Source organism: Dryas octopetala, chromosome 7 (assembly GCF_963921425.1).
Source record: "Dryas octopetala chromosome 7, drDryOcto1.1, whole genome shotgun sequence".
Classification (NCBI taxonomy): Eukaryota; Viridiplantae; Streptophyta; class Magnoliopsida; order Rosales; family Rosaceae; genus Dryas; species Dryas octopetala.
The window spans coordinates 7,271,452-7,292,590 of record NC_141372.1 but is presented as its reverse complement, the minus strand read 5'-3'; the positions used below and the strand labels follow the sequence as shown (position 1 = coordinate 7,292,590).

The 21,139-nt window shown below is 37.6% G+C and overlaps 3 protein-coding genes and 1 non-coding gene across 4 annotated transcripts; 3 read left to right on the top strand and 1 right to left on the bottom strand.

Annotated features, from left to right (window-relative positions):
* The first annotated feature begins 4,031 nt into the window (after nt 1–4,031).
* IAA29 (indole-3-acetic acid inducible 29) lies at nt 4,032–5,678 on the top strand. Its single transcript, XM_086251522.1, has 4 exons — nt 4,032–4,421; nt 4,739–4,995; nt 5,117–5,201; nt 5,497–5,678. The coding sequence occupies exons 1-4, from the start codon at nt 4,126–4,128 to the stop codon at nt 5,546–5,548; spliced, it is 690 nt and encodes a 229-aa protein (XP_086107648.1). The 5' UTR covers nt 4,032–4,125; the 3' UTR covers nt 5,549–5,678.
* Nucleotides 5,679–6,414: 736 nt separating this feature from the next.
* On the top strand, nt 6,415–12,283 carry LOC147279171 (uncharacterized). The gene is made up of 19 exons (XM_086251521.1): nt 6,415–6,852; nt 6,964–7,120; nt 7,229–7,300; nt 7,392–7,463; nt 7,602–7,673; nt 7,794–7,865; nt 7,941–8,012; nt 8,117–8,188; nt 8,275–8,346; nt 8,845–8,916; nt 9,004–9,075; nt 9,320–9,391; nt 9,831–9,899; nt 10,104–10,169; nt 10,294–10,338; nt 10,456–10,523; nt 10,617–10,993; nt 11,426–11,621; nt 11,804–12,283. Exons 1-19 carry the CDS (start codon nt 6,771–6,773, stop codon nt 11,977–11,979), a joined length of 1,956 nt encoding a protein of 651 aa, XP_086107647.1. The 5' UTR covers nt 6,415–6,770; the 3' UTR covers nt 11,980–12,283.
* TRNAR-CCG (transfer RNA arginine (anticodon CCG)) lies at nt 12,271–12,343 on the bottom strand. The gene has a single exon. It is a non-coding gene; the product is annotated as a tRNA-Arg (tRNA).
* A 1,486-nt stretch (nt 12,344–13,829) lies between these two features.
* On the top strand, nt 13,830–16,576 carry LOC147279169 (ENTH/ANTH/VHS superfamily protein). The gene is made up of 2 exons (XM_086251967.1): nt 13,830–14,009; nt 14,124–16,576. Exon 2 carries the CDS (start codon nt 14,180–14,182, stop codon nt 16,157–16,159), a length of 1,980 nt encoding a protein of 659 aa, XP_086108093.1. The 5' UTR covers nt 13,830–14,009; nt 14,124–14,179; the 3' UTR covers nt 16,160–16,576.
* Nucleotides 16,577–21,139: the final 4,563 nt, after the last annotated feature.

The window sequence follows — 21,139 nt, the reverse complement described above, 5'->3', positions numbered from 1 at the left end:
GCAAAATGTTTGACTCATTCTTCCCTTTAAACCAACCCACTAAATCATTTTTTATAATTTAATACGCGTCAAATTGTGATTCAAATTGTGAGTGTTTGTAATATTGTATTAGTACTTTATTCTTTTGTAGTGATTGTTTGATGTTTACACCTCTTTGGGCCCCCATGGAAAGAAGAAAGATTAAGAACATAAGCAATGATGAAGGCTTGGCAATTTAGAGGTGAGTTCAAAGCTTTAATCATGCTTATTGAACACAAAACTTCAAAGAAGGGAAGCATAAATCGTTTTCACATGTCTTAGAATGTTGAACGTGTAAAGATGTCTTTAGATCGTACATAATTTACTCCAAATGATGTGTACAACAAAACAAGGATAGTAAAAGGTTTTTGCTTGGTGTCCCAACTCCCCGCATTGAAATGACCTTTTGCGGCTGTTTGCATTTTGCAAGGTGCTAAAGGAATCTAATCATATATTCATCTTGGACTTGAATTTAAACAGAGAAAATGAAACACAACTCGGAACAATTCTTCTTTCATCCACGTCAAGTTCTAATAAATTTGTGTGAAATTTACATATAATTATAACAACCCAAAAATCATATAAAAATATTACATTAAGTAAATTTTTGGATACTTAAACTTTACTTACGAGTTACGACCCATAATTATTTCCAGCATGTTACGTCATTAATATAGGATTAGAGGTATCACAATCTCCTCTTCTTAGAGCTTTATTTACCTACGGATGAAGCTGGTTTGCGTGTTGATACCATTTGTAACAAGCCAATGTCTTATCCAAAAGTGGTAGCTGAAGTTAGTTTTTGCACTACTATATCTTCAAGTGTATTACCAATTAATTTGGAACTAGGAGGAGTATCACGCCAATATATAGTACGTAGGCTCTACTTGTTTAATTTTATTAGAATCCGACCCATCATTCATCGATGAAGCATAGAGGAACCTTTGATTCTGCACTCTGATACAAGGGGACAAACTTGTTAGCCAAATGTGAATCTTCGAGGAAACCAAGTAAGGTGGTGACGATCCTAATGTCCCGATCGTACCAAGTTCTTTGATTAGCTAGATTGAATGAATGCCAATAGTGATTTATTGAATATATGGGACATGAAAACATATACAAATTCAGTACTTTGAAAAGGAAGCTAAGGGTCTCCATCCGTGAAGGGATCTTATCCCAAAAGCCAAGAAGAGAAGCACCTTCCTATCTCCCATCTCTCTCCCTTAATTGGGTGCTGTTTGGGATACTTTGGTCCCCTCACTCGAGGCGACCTCTCTATAAGAGATAAGAACATGAATCATGAATTTCCTACTTTTTGACCTATAAATTGCTTCCCACTTAGGCACTTGCCTTCAAAGTCTAAAGCATGCATGTGGGTCCTTTTCATTTTTCTAAGGGTTGTATGAATTGAAAATGGACCAGACAGACTTTGCACATTCTAACATGCTGAGGGTGTGAGAGTGAGTGGTACTGGTTTGGTTTAGTAACCCAAAACTCATACGCATGCTAAACGTATTGGTTTATTCGGGTAAGGTTCATCGATTTTAACTATTTAAGTATCTAGGAGCCATCAATTCCATGAATTTGGTCCCCTGGTTTTATGGAGTTTGCCCAGTCTAAGACCATTTTGTTCAAACCCCTAGCTCCACATTATTGGACCACAGGAAAACTAGCTAGCTGGGTCAACTTAAACTTTGGCCTATGGATTAATATGATGTCATTGCTGCGTGTACATTGCATGGAAGCTTCACCAATGGGGTCACTGGATATATAGAATTAGTATTAGTCACACTTACTACTCCATCTACACCAAGTGAGTACCTAAACCTGCTCTTTAAAGAAAAGAAAAACCTATATTGAGGACAATATATAACCTAGATTTAGTGAGAGAAATCAAGGGAGCTAGAAAAATTGTCCATTGCGACAATTGACCCCACTAGTCAGTATATATAGATCCGTTATTACTTAAAATTAACTGAACAATATTTTATTTGAAAAAATAATATTACAGTCTAATATGTTATATTGTGAGATTATGAATCACTATTAATTGAGTAGATTTTTATTTGAATGCAAAGTTACATTGATAGTTTAACAACATAATATATATATTTGGAGAGAGACAATTACCCATATCAAAATTGTTGTCCATAATCCACTTGATAATTACACGTACTTTAATCGATTCAACTTAATTGCAATATTTCAAGTTGATGCAGCCAATCCACTCAAAATTGACAATACTGATTCGAATTTGCATGCAAAGAAGCCAGTGAGATGCAGAATGCGTTTGATAAGCAGATGATATTGGTCAAGAGTGGCAGCCAAACTGCCAAAGGGACATGAATTAAATTGTGTTAGTAAATTGGGTTCCACCAGTAGTACACGAGCGCGATCCAGACAGGACTGACGATATATATGGATCATTGAATGTGGGTTGGGTCGAACAGCCACACGAGTTAGCCATGCTGGAGGGGTTTGGAGAGTGTGGCCATGGAGACACAGCCACTCACACACATGCTCATTGTCACGTGGACTTCACAAGCCCTACCCTGCCTTTAATTCCATTGTTCCAAACAAGCACTGCATGCATGCCCCTCTCTACATGCAAAACTCGCACTTCCATTTGGATTTTCGTCCTTTAATTTGGAGCCACACACACACCCATTGTATCCAACACATACCAAACGTATCAAATTTTGTTGGTTGTTTTGTCCAATTATTAGTCCCTCCAATCTCTCCCAATATTATTTGCTTGGAGTTGTAAACTCCGACAGAGAGAATATCCTTAAACTAGTTTAATATATGAAGAGATGAAGAGGTGGCCGGTTAACTGTTCAAGTATCAAAGTGACAGAAGAAAATGATTTCAATAATCAACAGGGTCAAGGGGAATGTTTCAGTAACCATTATTATGGAAGTTTGAAGGAGAGATATCATGCGTTCGTGCATGCATCATCATGTGTTTGACGGCTGTTTGCCGACATATATATATGGGGTGTGTTGGACATGTTTAGTATATAAACTCATATATGTGCACTAGCTAGCTAACTATTTATTTAATAAGAGTTTAATAAATAAATTTAAAAAGTTTAGTTAATTTGTCATGTAAATATAATAGACATATACATATGATTAGTATTTCTCTATGCAAACTCAGGTCGTGAGGACCTGGTTCAGACTCGGATACTACATGGTGATACATGATGTTTATCCTATACCAGAACGTCTTTATACAGCAATATATGATATACATCTTATACCAGAACATTCTCTATACGGTAATACATGTCTGGTGCCCATCCTATATCCTATACCATAAAGTTTGCATACATAAAAACATTCTTATATAGAATAAGTATCATGTGTCGCTATATAATATTCGAATTCAGACTAGATCCTCATAACCTGGGTGCTGATGGGAAAATTTCTTTACATATGATTATTACATGACAATATTGTTGGAAGGGTTTTTTTGCATCTTGTTGGGGTATTTGAGGTCTTTACACTAGTGCCCTGTATATGATGTTAGATGTTATAAACTTATGGGGGTTATATAACTTATAAATTCTATACCTATAACAATATGATGTTAAAATACCCCATAATTATGGGTCTTTATATCCCATAATTATGTTAATTTCTCTTGGACTACCACTCACTCAAAATAGAATGGTTAAAACCTAAAAAAAAATGATGAATCAATGTTGATCAATCTATGCTAATTTTTCTAATAATTAGCGTAGATTAAAGAGCAGAGGCAGAGACAGAGAGCGACCACTGTGCAGGTTAAACAGTGGTGGGAGTGTGGGTACTGACTACTGACTACTGACTACTGGGGGTTGGCGGTCATGGTACGTTGGTGGACTCTTTGCTCACCTGTCTGCATCACTGCCCAACTTTTACCCGACCCAACTTCCATGCTGTCCCTAACTTCCTCTCTTCCACAAGACAATGCTTCTTCAGTTCTTCCCCATCTCAATTCCACACAACTATAAATACCACCCACACCCCCCAATTCACTTTCATCACCTCCCACCCCATCCCCTCTTGCTTTGCTACTTTTCCATCCCCATATTTGTGTGTGTGTTTTAATTGATTGTATGTTATGGAGCTTCAACTGGCTCTGGCTCTGGCCCTCCCAATTCACAACCCTGTTCTCAAAGGGTTTGACATGAACAGCCATGGGGTTGCTGAGAAAAAGGAGGAGATGGGTTTGGAGACATGGAGCTATGGCTGCTGTTTGGAGAGCAAAAACCAGGTTGGAAACAAGCGGAGTTTCGACATGGCTTTTGAGAAGATTGGAAATGAATCGAAGGGGTTGCCTTTGTTGCTGTGGAGTGGCCAGCCAAATGAGGAAGATGATGGGAAGGGGCAAAAGAAAAGAGTCTCTTCCAATACCAAGTGAGTTGTCTCCAGCTCCCTATATAATTAATCAATCATACACACATAATAACATACACTTCATGTACATTTCTATGTGTTAAGACTCTGAATTAGGATCCATATTCAGATTCACAGTCTCACAACATAATATGTCACAAATGATAAATATAGCTTAGATAAGATTAGCTCATGATAATTAAGCTCAAAATAAGTTTTTTTCAACACCATTTCTTGATCCAAGCAAGCTTTCTTTGGCAGTTTAATTTGTATTAATTTCACATGCATTAATGATGCAAACACTTGGAGCTAATTGTCTGAAATTAATGTTAATATAGGAATGATGGGGAAGGACTTCACCTTGTTGGGTGGCCACCAATTAAATCATGGAGGAAAAAGATGCTTTATCATCAACACCATGGTCATGATGAACAGGTGCAGAATCAGATACTGGCCAAGGAAATCAATGATGGGTCAAATTCAATGTACGTGAAGGTGAAGATGGAAGGGGTGGGCATAGTGAGGAAGATCGATATAAAGCTTCATCACTCTTATCAGACTCTCAGAGACACCTTGATAAGCATGTTTTCCAAATGTAAGTGCTTCAATAGTTTCAAGTATTCACTCCCAAAGTTCCCAAATAGGCTTAAATTACGGGGCTGCAATTTAAAACTTCTTTTTGATCAATGTATATATTCTTGGATCTGCATGCACAGGGGACAAAGAAGAGGGTGCAGATTATACACTTGCTTATCAGGATAAAGAAGAAGATTGGCTGCTTGCTGGAGATGTTCCCTGGCAGTATGTTCTAATTTTCTATTCTTTTATTAGTCTCTTGCTTTTCTCATTCCTTTGTTTCGATCCTAGACATATTTGGGAAAAGAATAAAAATTAAAATGCTTAGACATAAAGTTATTTGTACATCTAGGACGAGAGTTCGATTCTCACTCTTCCTTCAGTTGGGGTCTCGAACCTATTTTGGACCGGAAACAAAAAAGTGAAGTGACAAGACTGAGTGTTGAATTGTTGATTAATACTACTTTTCTAGTATATGATTTATTTGACAAATATATATGACAGAGTGTTAATGTTGCAGAACCTTCATCGAGTCTGTGCAACGCCTGAAGATACTAAGGAATGGTGGTTGAAATGAGCCCTTGAGGTTGCTGGGTTTGATGGGGTTGCTACTATTAATTAATTATTTTATGTTCATCTTTGGCTAGCTAGTAAAGGAAAGCATATATTATATATATTGAGAACGAAAAGAAAGCTTTTGGACTTTGGAGATTCGATTACTTGAATAAGTAGTTGTGACAAAATTATCAACGTTTGTACTAAGCACTATAGATAAAGAAAGAAAAAGAATAAGAAAACAAAAAAAGTGGAATGGAGCAAAATTAGTTTCTTTTGTTAGCCCCAAATCAAGTTCATTGTGAATGTATCTTGCAAACATACTTGTTAAATGTCAATTGCCTTCTATCAATCCAAGAATTAGTGAAAATTAATGGGGAAAGTCCAAAAAAAAGAAAAAAAGGATTTGTAAGAAAAGTCCACCATCTTTCTTCTAAGACATTTATGATTTATAAATATACGAGCCATAACCTAATGAATTAGGCTCCACAAGTTTGTGAATAGTCCATCAAGTGGAGCCCAATCATAAGGTTGAGGCCCATCATTGTAGCCATTCTCTTCCAAGGCACCCACATGCCACATAAGTTGTGGTTACTTACAACTTGCATGAGCTTTAATTCCATGGAGATTTCCTCAAACACAACAAAAGTCTTCCGCAACAACTAGACCACCAAGCCACTACCCTAATTTTACCATTTCAAAATCATGTAAAATTTAATTGATTAATCTTGGGTACGTCACTGGAGTTCAATATTATTTCCCTACCATCTGTTTGATTGCTGAGATCAATTACGTTTTTTAAGAATATATTATCAGAGAGAAACCAAATAAAGCCAATGAATGGATCTCATTGAACATCTGCACCATGACATGGTGTGCAGGAACACAGAGAGAGAGTGAAGACAAAACGTCGTAGTTTGGTGTTGTTATTGTCAACTTAGTTAAACAATCTAAATACTGGTAGTTTGCTTTTAGCGCGCAAGGAAACCGTCAAAGAATGACAAAAAGTATGCAATTGGATGGTTCTGTTTGGTCACCATTTCACACAGTCAAAACTCAAAAGAAAGACTCAGTGGGATGACTTGGTTTCTTTGTTAGTTGGATTTACATAGACAGATTCGATTCTCTATTATAACCCAACTTGGGTCCTCTTTGATTTTCTAGCCGGCCTTCTAGTCCTTTAGCTCTATTAAACCATGCTTGAAGGGTGTGTACAATTTCTACCGTTTCCGCTCAGTAATGGGGCTCTGGGGTTTGTCATTGCTTCTTCTTTGGGCATTGCAGCTTGTTTCTGCACAATTAACCACTGACCCTGATGAAGGTTTTGATTAATTTCTTGCTCAAGCTGTTAATGGGTTCAGTTCATACTTGTATTTGAATTCAGTTTGTTCATTAATTACTTCTCAGTCATTGATCAACCTTTCATTATCAGTAACTGCTCTCAACAAGGTGATAGACCACTGGGACTTGAGCAAACACTTGAATCTTACCATTGACCCCTGCACACAAAATGCAACATGGGCAGCAGATACTGCCAATCCCCGTGTGGCTTGTGACTGCACAGGCAACTCCTGCCATATCACTCACTTGTTAGTACTCAGTTCATCATCATCATCCTCATCAACATTATTATCATCATTTAAGCTTATGTGAACTTCTGGTATTAGGGCTGTCTCTAAATTGATCTTGATTTACAGGAAGATATATGCACTAGACATTTTTGGTGAAATTCCCAAAGAGCTATTTGAGCTAAAGGAGCTGAAAGACTTGTGAGGGATCACATTAATTAGTCCTTGAGCTTCAGTTGTCTTTCTCACTTTGTTCTGATTGATATAAAGTTAATGTTGAATCATGATGCAGGGATCTGCGTCAGAATGTATTAAGTGGACAATTACCTGCTGAAATCGGACAGCTAACCAACATGGAATACATGTAGTTGCAAGAAAAAATTCTAAGATTTTTACTACTGTTCTTATTTTGAATGTATGGAGTGAATCCAAGATTTTCTTTTTTCACAGGCTATTCATGAAATTTTCATTTATTGTTTTTTTATGTCGAGTAATTGAGCAGTAGCCTGGGAATAAACAATCTGACAGGTCCAGTGCCCTCAGAGCTTGGCAACTTAACCAAGTTGCTTGTGCTGTAAGTCTATATCTGCAATATTTTAGATAACTTTTTTGTTCATTCTTTTGCTTTTGTTTGTGGGGTTGGCATAGTACTCTTTTAATCCAACCATCATTTTTTTCTTTTTATGCCTAACAGAAGTTTTAGTTCAAACCAATTCTCTGGACCATTGCCCCTGGAGCTTGGAAAATTAACCTCCTTACAGGAGCTGTAAGTTTTCCACAGTTAAGTATGTATCTCTTGTGCTTAGCTGGACAAGCTGATTACATATTATTTTTCTTTCAGGTACATAGACAGCAGTGGAGTGACTGAACCAATTCCACAAGAGCTTTCAAACTTAAAATCCCTTCGAATTCTGTACTTACATCTCTTTTCTATTCATTGACAATAGTGTTTTGAGTTGAAGCATTTGAGTATTATATCTGTAAGTTCATTTGTGGATTGACCTTTTCTTGTTTCAGGTGGGCATCTGATAATCTCTTCACTGGAAAACTCCCAGAATTCTTAGGGACTCTTACAAATCTCATAGACTTGTATGTATGGATTTTCTTGGCATTAAAATATAACTTGGAGATTTTTTCTTTTTAATTTGGAATTTAACATATAGTGTCTTTTACAGGCGACTTGAAGGGACATTGCTTGAAGGCCCAATTCCCAGCAGTTTTGGTGCTCTGATCAAACTAGAGAACTTGTGAGGCCTGGTTTATGTGTCTCTTTTTCATTTCCTTTTATGTTAGTTGTTGTTTTGGTTGGAATGTCATCTTTCATTTCTTTATATATTTGTCCTGCCAAATGTTGTGGAGGGTTGAGATTGTGGGGAGAGAACAAATTACTCCTAATAGCCTAATCACAAATTCCCCACTGTGCTGTATGTACATGTGATGAACAGTGACAAAGTAGACAAAAAGAAGACAAGAGAGAATCACCATCAATTGTATTTTCTGGATGGGACTTGATTGTGAAGTTGAAAGATGATTCTGATGTCTGCACTAGAGATCTTATTGCTTTCACATCAGTCCATATCTTATTATAAGTTTGAAATACTATATCATGCATGCAGGTCATGCTATAAACATCTCATTATCGGCTTGTCAGATAGCAGCTTTTCCATATTTTTCTTTCATTTTGAATCAATGAGGATTACTTTTGTTGTATGTTGGAATTTATGATTTCTAATGTGCTTGTGCAGGAAAATTGGTGATCTTAGTGGGGAAGATTCTTCTCTTCAATTTTTAGAAAATCAAACAAGTTTGTCCATATTGTATGATGCTATCTCAAACAACCTAGTATCAGCTACTTAAATTCTTAAAGTATGAAACTTAAACAATTTTCTCCAATTTTATTATAGGTCTTTGAGAAATTGTCAAGTCTCCGGCGAAATTCCACAACAAGTTGGCAAGTTTGCTAAGTTGCAATACCTGTAAGTAGCCTTGACATTCATTCCTCTTCATAATCTATAATGATTATACTTTTTACCACAAAAAAATTATTATATATACTTATTTCTGTTAGCTCCTTTTATGATATATGATGCTATTTTCCTTATATAAGCTTACAAAATTCCTCAAAAGGGTTTTCATAAGAATTGACTGGTTATTGCATTTTGTTACCAAGATATACATGATCTCTACCCTTTCCGTATCCAAATGAATTCATTATGTCAGGGACTTGAGCTTCAACAAGTTGACTGGAGAAATACCAAACTCATTCCAAGATTTTACTGTGTTACGATTTCTGTAAGTAAACTAGTATTGCTGTTCAAAATTACATGATGCATTATTAGAATCAAACAGGCTTAAGCTACTAGGTAAAGGGTGGTAGATGTTAGGTGGCAATACATTAGAGATTCTTACTTGCTGATAACCAATGGAAATATTCTCAATCGTATAAAAAAACTTGATTAGTCTCTTAATCAATTCAGCTATTTTCTGTGGTTATGATTGGGTAGTATGCTTAAATGGACTTCTGTTAAACACTACTACTCTTTACACGTAGATAAGGGTTATAAATTACTTTAATTTTTTAATTTGAATGGTATAATAATTATCAATAATGTGCAATTGCCTCCTTGTACTTGCTAAACAGTATGCATTTGTGTGTTTCATTAATTGGCATGTTGTTGATTCACCATGATTATGATTTTCCTCATTGAGAAAGTTCAATTGTTCATCTCAGATATCTTGGAAACAATAACTTGAGTGGACAACTACCTGCAAGTATCACAAGTCCAAAGCTTATTGCATTGTAAGTGGCACCTTCAACTTTGGACTGCCCTTCTTCCTATTTTATGATCAAAGATCAGTAGAAACATAATGTTTGCATATGTTATAGATAATAATGGTATAATAGTATATCGTAAAGTATTAGTTTTTCCAATCCTAGATGGGAAGCTTAAATTTAGTCCTAATTGAGAGTACAAATCCAGCTAACATTCTTGTTTACTTGTAGAGATGTCTCCTTCAATCCTATATTTGGGAATTTACCTCTAAATTTTGGCAGAGCAGGATTTTCAATGTAAGTTCTCCCTCCCCACTCCTTTCAAAATTAATAGCCTGATTAGAATTAGTACTATGAATCTATTTATGGTAATTTATCTTGTACCATTATTCAGCTGAACTTACTGTTTTCTTCTCTTCAGGAATGTGCTTGGTACATCTATCAATGCAAACGGTTTGCCAGACAGGTAAATTATCTAACCATGTTTTAAAGGGTGCAACTCTTACATCCATATTCTTTCATTAGAAATACACACACACACACACACACACACATCTGATTATTTAGATGGCCATGGAGTCAGGGAGGCATTTGGAACGTTGCATTGCCTCCAAGGAGACACCAAGTGCACTAATAAACTACCATCAGTGTGTAAGCAAATTTCTACAATTCTTTCTTAATAGTCACTTGAAGAAATTAAAAGGAAGTTATTTTGTAAATTTACCAGGAAATGTTTTGTTGTAGCTTCATTTTCTATCAAATGTGGAGGCACAAGTCAGGTATCTGCATTTGGCATTGAATATGATGATGATTCTGAAATACTGGGAGCTGCTTCATTTTACAAAGACTCTAGATATCAATGGGCAGTAAGCAACACTGGAAATTTTATTTTCAACTCAAATGGACCAACATACATAGCAAACACAGATTCCCAAATCACAGAAACTTTAGATTCTGAACTGTACAAGACAGCTAGAATTTCACCAAGCTCACTGAGGTACTATGGCCTTGATTTGATGAATGGCAAATATATTGTTGAGCTTCACTTTGCAGAGATAGCAATGGATGACACACATTCTTGGAAAGGTCTTGGAAGGCGCATATTTGATGTTTACATTCAGGTATGGTGAAAACATCTATAGGCAAAGGCAGACAAGCCCCTTACATCAATTAAAAAAATACTTTCACTTGCTTAGTAGGTAGTAGGTAGTGATCAACTTAATTAATCTATGGTATACCAAACATATCCTGATAAAAATGTCAGCATTTTGTTTCACTATGGGAAAAGCAAACAGATATATGACATATCATTTATAACCCTTTTGTAGGTGGCAAGCTAATTTCATTACCTGCAGCATTAAGATTTTCTGCAACAATTTCAGCATTATTTGAAACAATGGCATCACTTTGCCATAACATATTCTACATCACATAGACTATATTTTCTATGAAACTTAACCAACATATTCTGCTCAAAGTAATCTCTATATGTACTTTGGGTAGACTAATTTGCACATTCTCTTTCCCCTCATGACATGTTGGCATTGGTTTAGGGTGAGAGAGTCCTCCAAGACTTCAACATTCAGAAGGAAGCAGGGGGATCCAAGAGAGCTTTGGTAAAAACATTCGAGACCAATGTGTCGAACACAATTATGAACATCCACTTCATGTGGGCTGGCAAAGGCACTTGCTGCATTCCATCTCAAGGCACATACGGAGCCTTGGTGTCAGCCGTCCATGTTTATCAAGGTTCTCATCATCCCCACATCTAAATTCTTGCATACATTGACTATATACAATGTCCCTCTTACAATAATCTGCTCACATGCTAATCATGTGACCAGTTATTGTGAAAGAGACATTGTATACACCCAGATGATCTTCAAACTCTTAATCTATTCATGTTTTTGTGAACACATTGTCTCCTGCAGTCTCTGTTGCTGGCCCTTCTTCGAAACGGGACAAGAAGCGTGTGGGAAAAATTGTGGGAATCTCACTTGGATGTGCAGCTGCTGTTATGATAATGTCCTCAGTGTTCTACCTATGGTGGACAAAGGATAAGACAACGGGACATATGCGAGTACGTACAGATTTACTAAAGAGATAAGCAATAAATCCCAGTGACCATGTGAGATGGCCTCTGTAATTGGGTTCTGTACTTATCAAGCTATTCTAAATATCGTTTTTCTTTAAAACAACTTCATTGTGAAATGGCCAAATGGGTGTGGAAGGGAAGCTTCCTCACAAAATGTTATGTTTGGGGGTCAAAGTATGCAATCTTGTTGATCAGATAAAAAAATCTTTTAATATGTATTGTATATGTCTATGAGAAAATTGCAAGGTCAGGTGAGGCAACTTTTGTAAATGGGGAATAAAAAATACAAAGGAGAAATGGAGGCGATCACGGTGGGACTCGAACCCACAATCTCCCGCTCCGGAGGCGAGCGCCTTATCCATTAGGCCACGCGATCTTGTACTCAGTCAATCTGAATTTTACTATTTAACTCCAAATCTCAATGAGAGTAGAAAGACAAAAGCCGAATTAAGAAAATAAAAATGAGAACAATTATTATAGAATTAGAGTCCTTTTTTTTTTTTTTTTTGGCCCGGGAATTCGAGTCCATTTATATGTTCCTTTTATTCTACTCTTTGGTTGGTAAAATTTACATCTCATCCATTCATTAATTTATTAATCAAATTAGAGCCTTTCTTTTTCTTTGAAACCTATCATGAATATTTTTATATATGCAAATGGCCAAAAACTAACATTATTAGTCAAGGTCCTTTTCTTCAACCCAAGAAAAATTGCGAAAACCTCCATTGAAGAAAAATATTTTATAAATAAAAATAACATTAATTAATGAACTTTATGGTCGGTTTGTGCATGAATTTTAGCTCAAGCAATATTAGGGTGTCATAAGAAAACAATACAACCTTGTACAAGTCTTTTTGTAACTTATAAAATATATATTTATGGTAATGTTATTTTTCCATATTATAAATGAGGATCACTAGATTTTGGAGATGAGGGGATCAAATTTGGGGCACGGAGCAATTCTACAACTTTTTCAATTAAGTTACCTCAACAACTATTATATAGATCACACATTCAGTAAAAAATTAACTCAATTAATAATCAATTTATAGCTTGTTTACTTAACATTATTATCTTGTCATACTATAATATTTGACATTATTAAGTTATGCAAGCCTAGAGTAACTTAATTATCTTGACATAATATGAAAATCCTCATTGCTATGTATAACATTGCTAAAAGGAATGAGAAAAAAAGAGTCTTAATTGCTAGAATATCTTGTATCAAAAAGGAAGATTACTAAACATCTAAACAAATATTGATTTCGTTGTCTAATGACATAACTCTTATGGGAAGAAAAAGACATAATTTGTTAAAATAAAATTATAATCACAATTGTTTTCCCAACTCCATATATGTGAATCCACATAAGATTGGTGTTACTTCTTTTTTTTATTTTTTATTAACTATTCACTATTTTTTTGTCCGACGCTATTCACATCTCACCAACAAGATAAGTGGGCAAAAAAGGAAACAAAAAGAAAAAACAATAGAGAGAAAAAATCACGGAATCCATTTGAGTAGAGTTTACTAGTTTACTAGTTTACTTTAAAATGTCACTATCACCGTAGACCGTACGCGCAAAAGTAGTATGCTATCACTGCTAAAATAAGCCGGTCCACACAGAATCCAAACCCGTTCGCACGGGCAGTCAACTCACAGCACACCATGCTGCCTTTCAGTTTCAGACACACATACACAGCGCCTGACACTACCGCTAGCTACTAATCCATTCCAGATCCCAGATCTCAGATCTCATCCACGGCTCACATTCTTCCACGTCACCAGACTCCATCCCACTATTTAAACTCACCTTTTTCTCCCTCTCCCCCAAACTCACAGAGAAAGAGAGAGTGAGAGAGAGAGAGAGAGAGAGAGAGAGAGAGAGAGAGAGAGAGAAGAAACCAAAAAACGAGAAATTCGACACGGATTGGTCCTCCTCGGCTCCAACAAATCAGCTCCGATCTCAACCAGGATCCGACCCGCCGGAGTCTCGAAGTCGCAGATCTAGACCTCCGACACCGACGGTAATTACGGAAATGTATGGCCTTCTATTTTTAGAAATCCAATCTAATTTTTGCTAAATATTGTCAGACAAAAATGATTGAAACCGCTAATCAACGAAACGAACCGTTTTGTTGTCGTTAATTCTCAGCTGGTAGCTAAGCTCTGCAACTCAATCGGCGAAGCCAAGTGAATTGAACGGCGGAGATGGCGCCGAGCACGATCCGAAAGGCGATCGGGGCCGTCAAGGACCAGACGAGCATCGGCCTGGCCAAAGTGGCGAGCAACATGGCGCCGGACCTCGAGGTCGCGATCGTGAAGGCGACCAGCCACGACGACGAGCCGGCCGGCGAGAAGTACATCAGCGAGATCTTGACCTTGACTTCGTATTCTCGGGGTTACGTGCACGCGTGCGTGTCGGCGGTGTCGAAGCGTCTGGGGAAGACGCGCGACTGGATCGTGGCCTTGAAGGCGCTGGTGCTGGTCCACCGGCTGATGAACGACGGCGAGCCGGTGTTCCAGGACGAGATCCTGTACGCCACCCGCAGGGGAACCAGGCTCCTGAACATGTCGGATTTCAGGGACGAAGCTCACTCCAGCTCGTGGGATCACTCGGCTTTTGTACGGACCTACGCTTTGTACTTGGATCAAAGGCTTGACTTGATGCTATTTGAGAGAAAGAGTGGTGGGAGTGGGAGTGGTAGTGGTAGTACGGGTGTGGAGCAGAGTAGAGACAATGGCGGTTCTGGTACTTTCAGGTCTCCGCCGCCGAGGGCTTACGAGTACGAGTACGGAGGGGGAGAGCCCAGAGATTACGAGAGCGGCGGAGGGATGAGGCGGTCGAGGTCCTATGGAGATGTGAACGAGTCGGTGTCGGTGGGTGGCCGAGGAGGGAGGGAGAAGAAGAGGGTTGTGACCCCATTGAGGGAAATGAACCCCGAGAGGATTTTCGCCAAAATGGGGCATTTGCAGAGGCTATTGGACCGGTTCCTGGCGTCCCGGCCCACCGGTTTGGCCAAGAACAGTAGGATGATTCTCATTGCTCTGTACCCGGTGGTGAGGGAGAGCTTTCAGTTGTATGCGGATATCTGCGAGGTTCTGGCAGTCTTGCTTGATAAGTTTTTCGACATGGAGTACCCGGATTGTGTCAAGGCTTTTGATGCATACGCCAGTGCGGCCAAGCAGATTGATGAGCTTGTTGGGTTTTATGGTTGGTGTAAGGATACCGGCGTGGCCAGGTCGTCAGAGTATCCGGAGGTGCAGAGGATTGGGAGTAAGTTATTGGAGACTTTGGAGGAGTTTGTGAGGGATAGAGTTAAGAAACCCAAGAGTCCTTTGAGGATAGAGGCGCCACCTCCTGTGGCTCAAGAGGAAGAGCCCCAACCCAATATGAATGAGATCAAGGCGTTGCCGGCGCCGGAGAATTATACTCCTCCACCCCCACCTGAGCCGGAGCCTCAGCCCAAGCCTCGACAAGAGGTCACGCAGGACTTGGTGGATCTGAGGGATAATGGGGTTACAGCTGATGAGCAGGGGAATAAGTTGGCTTTAGCTTTGTTTGCTGCTCCTGCAGCTAATAGCAATGGGAATGGGTCATGGGAAGCGTTCCCATCCAATGGGCAGCCGCAAGTCACCTCGGCTTGGCAGAACCCGGCTGCCGAACCCGGAAAGGCCGATTGGGAATTGGCTTTGGTGGAGACCGCAAGCAATTTAGCACATCAGAAAGCAGCTATGGGTGGTGGCTTGGATCCACTGTTATTGAACGGCATGTATGATCAGGGCATGGTGAGGCAGCATGTGAGCACTGCCCAATTGAGTGGTGGAAGCGCCAGTAGCGTGGCAGTGCTTGGGCCAGGGAAGAGCGCCACACCAGTATTGGCTCTTCCGGCCCCGGATGGGACAGTCCAGACCGTAAATCAGGACCCCTTTGCTGCATCATTAACCATTCCACCGCCTTCGTATGTGCAAATGGCCGATATGGAGAAGAAACAGCATTTGCTTGTGCAGGAGCAGCAGGTGTGGCAGCAGTATGCCCAGCAAGGAATGCAAGGCCAAGGTAGTTTGGCCAAAATGAGCGGTGCTGCCGGTTACTATGGTGCAGCTCCTATGCCAATGGCGCCGCCCTATGGAATGCCTCCGGTCACTGGAATGGGACCACCGGCCGGGTACTACTACACTCCTTACTGATTTTTGCGATCCTGATTTGCCTATAAATGACTTCCTCTTTGTCTATTTTGTATGTTGTTTATCTAGTGTTTTTATCTTGTCTAAATGTTTTCAAACCTTTTCTTGCAACTTGTGCATGAAAATGGTGGGGAAGAGAGGGCTGAAATGAAGAGTTTAGTCATTGTGGGGGGTTTTGATGCTCGGATATACATAAGCGATTTGTGATCTCTCTTTGTTTTCTGTAATATTAGAATTTGTTGACATTTTTTCCACAAACAAAAATCTCTCATCTTTGTTTTGAGAACCAAATTTAACTCATTGAATTTGATATCGGATGTATATGATGCAAAACCTGTTTAAGTCATTGACAATTGTTGAAGGCCTTGTAATATGTAACATCACAATTCACAAAGCTAGTTTGGTCTTGATTCTTTATTTGATAGGTATGTTATTGTTATGGCCCTTTCATGGCTGTATGTTATTCTTGGAGGAGCTCTTCCACTAGATTTGGAATAATGTTTATATGGAAGACATCATGTGATACTTCATGTGCCAATTATTATGTAAATCACACTTGATGTTACAAGTATCACATGATGTCCTTAACATCCATGAAACTTGTCCCACTTGATTGAGCTGAATGCCTAAATTTGGTTTGAGGCAGCTACAATATGCATATGTTAGTCCTTTGAACAATGCTACAGGTAGAAAGAGTACTATTTTTTTTTTGGCCAGTGTCACTTAATGATAATTAACTAGGCAGATATCATCAATGTGCACTTATCTTGATTCCAATTTTAGTATAGATCTCATCCCTAGAAAGTGTAGATAGACAAGGACAGATTTTCCACCCAAGATGTTGAGATTTATTGTTTATTAATGGTATTATTTTCGCACACCGACCCTCTCTCATGCTATTCCAACAATGTTTTACTTGCTGTCCTAACTAATTGGAATCCAATTTGGACATATTTGACTAAATTTGATTAATTTGGACAATGGGGTTTGCTTGCTAATCTAGACAAAAAGCAGGTCCTATATTAGAAACCAACAAAGAGAGGAAAACTGGAGTTTGTTTTTAATTTTAGATGGCGAATACGTGGTTAACCAAGACCTGCGACAAAAACGATAGAAAATAGTCCAAAGCAGCTTCAAGATGTCAAAGAAAGCCGGAGAATCAACTGAAAATGACCTCTTACGGCAGATTTCAGAATTCTATTATTCTCGTGTTTAATAACTAATAATTCCAAGGCAGTCACTCTATTCCAAAGCTAAGGTCTTACTTGAGTACTTGAGTTGAGTGACCCCATAAAACAAGCACAACACTTTTTTGCTCCACTAAAGAGAATCCACAATCTTTCAAGTGACTGCAATTCGTCATCCAGCAGTGAAAAACATAGCATATAGGATTCCATGTGCTTTTCGCTTTAATAGTAGGTCAATTCCTTCAACTTTGATTGAGGATTAAGGAGATTTGATTGTGACATTAGCATAATTAACCTTAGATATCTGGCATTGCGTAAAGTCCAGAGAGAGAGAGAGATGAATTGTTAGGAAAAGAGGAATATTGTCTTCTTTTGGGGGTGTGTGGAAAACACCTGTCAATGAATTTGGGTCTCTTTTTTATTAATTTAGACACATAACTATATAAGCTATTTCAACGGGATTCATGAATTTTAAAATATTTCAAATATACATCCGATCTATTATCTAAATTGAAAAATGAATTTCTGTCTATTAATTCGTTGAGAAATCAGTTAAATGACAGCTTGGCTTTTGCTGACCGGGATTACTTGGCGACGTGGCGCTATCTCAGCAAACATATCCCGCCAAATAAGCAACACGGGCACATAATTTAATAATAATAGAGAGAGTTTGTGGGTCCGTGTCAGGGGTTAGGTGGATCCGTGTCGCTCATTTCCCGCCAAATGAGCAACACAGGTCCACCTAACCCCTGACACGGGTCCACAAACTCATCATATCTTTCTCGCTCGTTGAGCACAAGTGAGGGATTTATATTCGAATTTGGGGGAAAACGTGATGTTTTTTAGAGACTAAATGGTCAAGAGAGCATTCGACGAGCGGAAAGAGGTGATGGGTGTGTGGGCCCGTGTCTAGTGGACATGTGTTGCTTATTTGGCGGGAAATGTATGCTGAGTTGGTGCCACGTCGCCAATTAATCCTTGTTAGCAAAAATCAAGCTGACATTTAACTGATTTCTCAATAAATTATGAAATGAATTTCATTTTTCAATTTACATAATAAATCATGTGTATATTTGAAATATTTAAAAATTCGTGAATCTCGTTAAAATAACATATATAATTATGTGTCTAAATTAAATTTATGCCTTAATAAAATTGCGCACCCATGAAAAGTCGACTCATGAGTCATGACCCACCATCCTTTGTTTTCTTTTCTTTTGCATCAGTCATTTCAGTGGGTCTTCTTTTCTATTTATTTTTTGGTCGAAAATTTCAATGGGTCTTCTACTTTGTACTTTCTCAATGTTTTTAGAGAGCTTATTTAGTGCAGACACTTCATATCATACATTTACCATATAACAGTAAAAATTATTCTTTACTCCTTAATGATATATACTCTCAAAATTCATCTAAGACTAAGAGTCACAATTATGTCCGCATATCCACAATAAAAGTCTGACTCTCTCTCATTTTAAGTTTATACATGACATGTTCCTGAACCGTCTAGGTAATCCACAATTCCACATTATGCATATAATTGTCTATAACTTTTTGAGTGTTGACACTGTTGGTCGGTGGATTATATTTGTCCAGAACTTATGTTATCAAACTGACTAGGACTGGCTGTTCAGTCCCCTGACTTTTACGTCAATGAAGGTGGCCAATAACACATTCAACATCTAGAAAAAGAGAAGAGCAGAGCCGTCCCTGAGCAAGGGCTGGAGGAGCGACCGCCCAGGGCCTACTTTTAAGGGGGGCCCAATTTTATATATATATATATATTATAATATTAAAAAAATTAAATTTAAAGTTATGATATGTAGAGGCCTAGTAAGTAGTAACTAAAGTGTTCAAGGCTTATATCTAAAAGGCCAAAGTTTGTAAGAGGCCCAAATTAAATTTATAATAACTAAAGTAATAATTAAATTTAGTTTTTAAACTTTTATTTCTTTATTGAAAAGCTTAAACGTCAAAAGTTTTTTTATATTAAACGATAAGGGTTTTGTTTTTTATTTTTCTCTCTCTCCCTCCCTCCCTCACTGTCTCAGACTCTCTCAACTCTCAATCATTTAATTTCTCTTCCTCAGTTGAAGTTCCTCCATAATCCATTTGATCAGATTTTTGATTCTCAAGGCTTCAGCTCGATGCTCTTCTTCGATTAACTATCGATTTCTCTTGATCCCTTCTTTAGTCCTCATATCCACTCCATTGTCTCCAAAGAAATTAGGATTTTGTTCAAAGTTTAAATTACTTTTTTTTCAAAGCTTGTATATCCAAAGGCCCTATAACTTTGATTATTTATTGTCTCAAATTTTTTGTTGAAATTTGTACAAACTATAATATTATCTCCTGTTTAATAAAAGTATCATTTTATTTTTTATTTTCAAGCAAAAGTAAATGAAAAATATGCCTACATAATTTTATAATTTTTTTCTTTATATACAAAAGGGCCATTTTTAGATTTTCGCCCTGAGGCCTCTAAAAAGTCTGGAACGGCACTGGAGAATAGAGGCTGGTGCAATAGGTTTCCTTATTGTTCAATATTATATTTGTAATTTGCGAAAACAAATTCCAAACCCTGGAATCCTCCAACCAATAGCAACCTCAAAAATAATTCTGAGGTTCACCTAAAATGGTTACCAAAACCAAATCAACATTGAAAGGTCAACTGCAGCTCTCTCTCTCTCTCTCTCTCTCTCTCTCTCTCTCTCTCTCTCTCTCTCTCTTGTGGGGCTGAGGAAAGGTCATCTCTCATCTGTAATTCTGTCCCATGAGGAGTTCGAGGAATAAGGACCACAATATATGAATGTGATTGTGATACATTCAGGCCAAATTTTACAGTGTTTGTAGTAGGTTTCACTCTCGTTTTCATAGCTTCAATAGTTTTGATTTTAATTTTACAATTTATAAATTATAAATTATTACAATTCAATAATATATTATGATTTTTATCTATTAATTTATTAAATTTATCATTAAATTAATAATGATATATAAAATACATAATTACAATTAAAATAATTCATAAAATACATAATTAAAATCAAAATAATTCATAAAATACATGATTAAAAGCACAACAAATTTGATAATTTAAATAAAAATATTAACATATTCTTAAATTATAAATATTTATAAACTACGTAACTAAAATTGTAACAATTAAAACTAGAAGAATCAAAATAAAATTTAACTCAAACTACAATTGGCAAAAGTGAACTTTTAACATTCATATATGTGATCCTCATTTTACCATTTTTCTACTGATGAGATTAGCCAACTACTGCCCTTGTGATTTGATGTCTGATGGAGAATTAGCTATGGCGTTGTTCAATGATGGGGCAATGGGTCCCAATATCTGTACCACAGTACCAGGCTCATGAGTCAAAATAGTAATGTCTTCATTTTGTGGGTAACAGCTGGTTACCAACTTTCTTATATCACTAGAAGTTTTATAAATGGAGTAATGAATCCTCTCTCTTTGCACTTTCAAGAACCCACACCCACCCAGCTCTCTACTGAAGACCACAATCTCACACTCCCTCTCTCATAACCAAAATCCAAACCCACCTCATTCCCTAACACCCACAGCAGAAAGAAAGTGAGTTCTAATCAAGACATCTGAGTGAGACTTATATTTGGAGTGAGAGATGTTGAGCTTCTGTAAGGAATTTGCTCCCATATATGCAACCAAGAACCTCAAAATCCTGCTATGCTATGGTTATCAAACTCAAAATCAGAATTTTGGACTTTCAGCAGAAATTTGGATCCAACACTGCCCAAGATATTAATAAGT

Excerpts from the sequence above, each read along its gene's own strand:
- LOC147279169 (XM_086251967.1), top strand. The coding sequence starts at position 14,180 with ATGGCGCCGAGCACGATCCGAAAGGCGATCGGGGCCGTCAAGGACCAG.
- LOC147279171 (XM_086251521.1), top strand. The coding sequence starts at position 6,771 with ATGGGGCTCTGGGGTTTGTCATTGCTTCTTCTTTGGGCATTGCAGCTT. Across the intron at positions 7,464-7,601 it reads CTAACCAACATGGAATACAT|TAGCCTGGGAATAAACAATC; the intron begins GTAGTTGCAAGA and ends GTAATTGAGCAG. Across the intron at positions 11,622-11,803 it reads AGCCGTCCATGTTTATCAAG|TCTCTGTTGCTGGCCCTTCT; the intron begins GTTCTCATCATC and ends TGTCTCCTGCAG.
- IAA29 (XM_086251522.1), top strand. The coding sequence starts at position 4,126 with ATGGAGCTTCAACTGGCTCTGGCTCTGGCCCTCCCAATTCACAACCCT. Across the intron at positions 4,422-4,738 it reads AGAGTCTCTTCCAATACCAA|GAATGATGGGGAAGGACTTC; the intron begins GTGAGTTGTCTC and ends ATGTTAATATAG. Across the intron at positions 5,202-5,496 it reads GCTGGAGATGTTCCCTGGCA|AACCTTCATCGAGTCTGTGC; the intron begins GTATGTTCTAAT and ends TTAATGTTGCAG.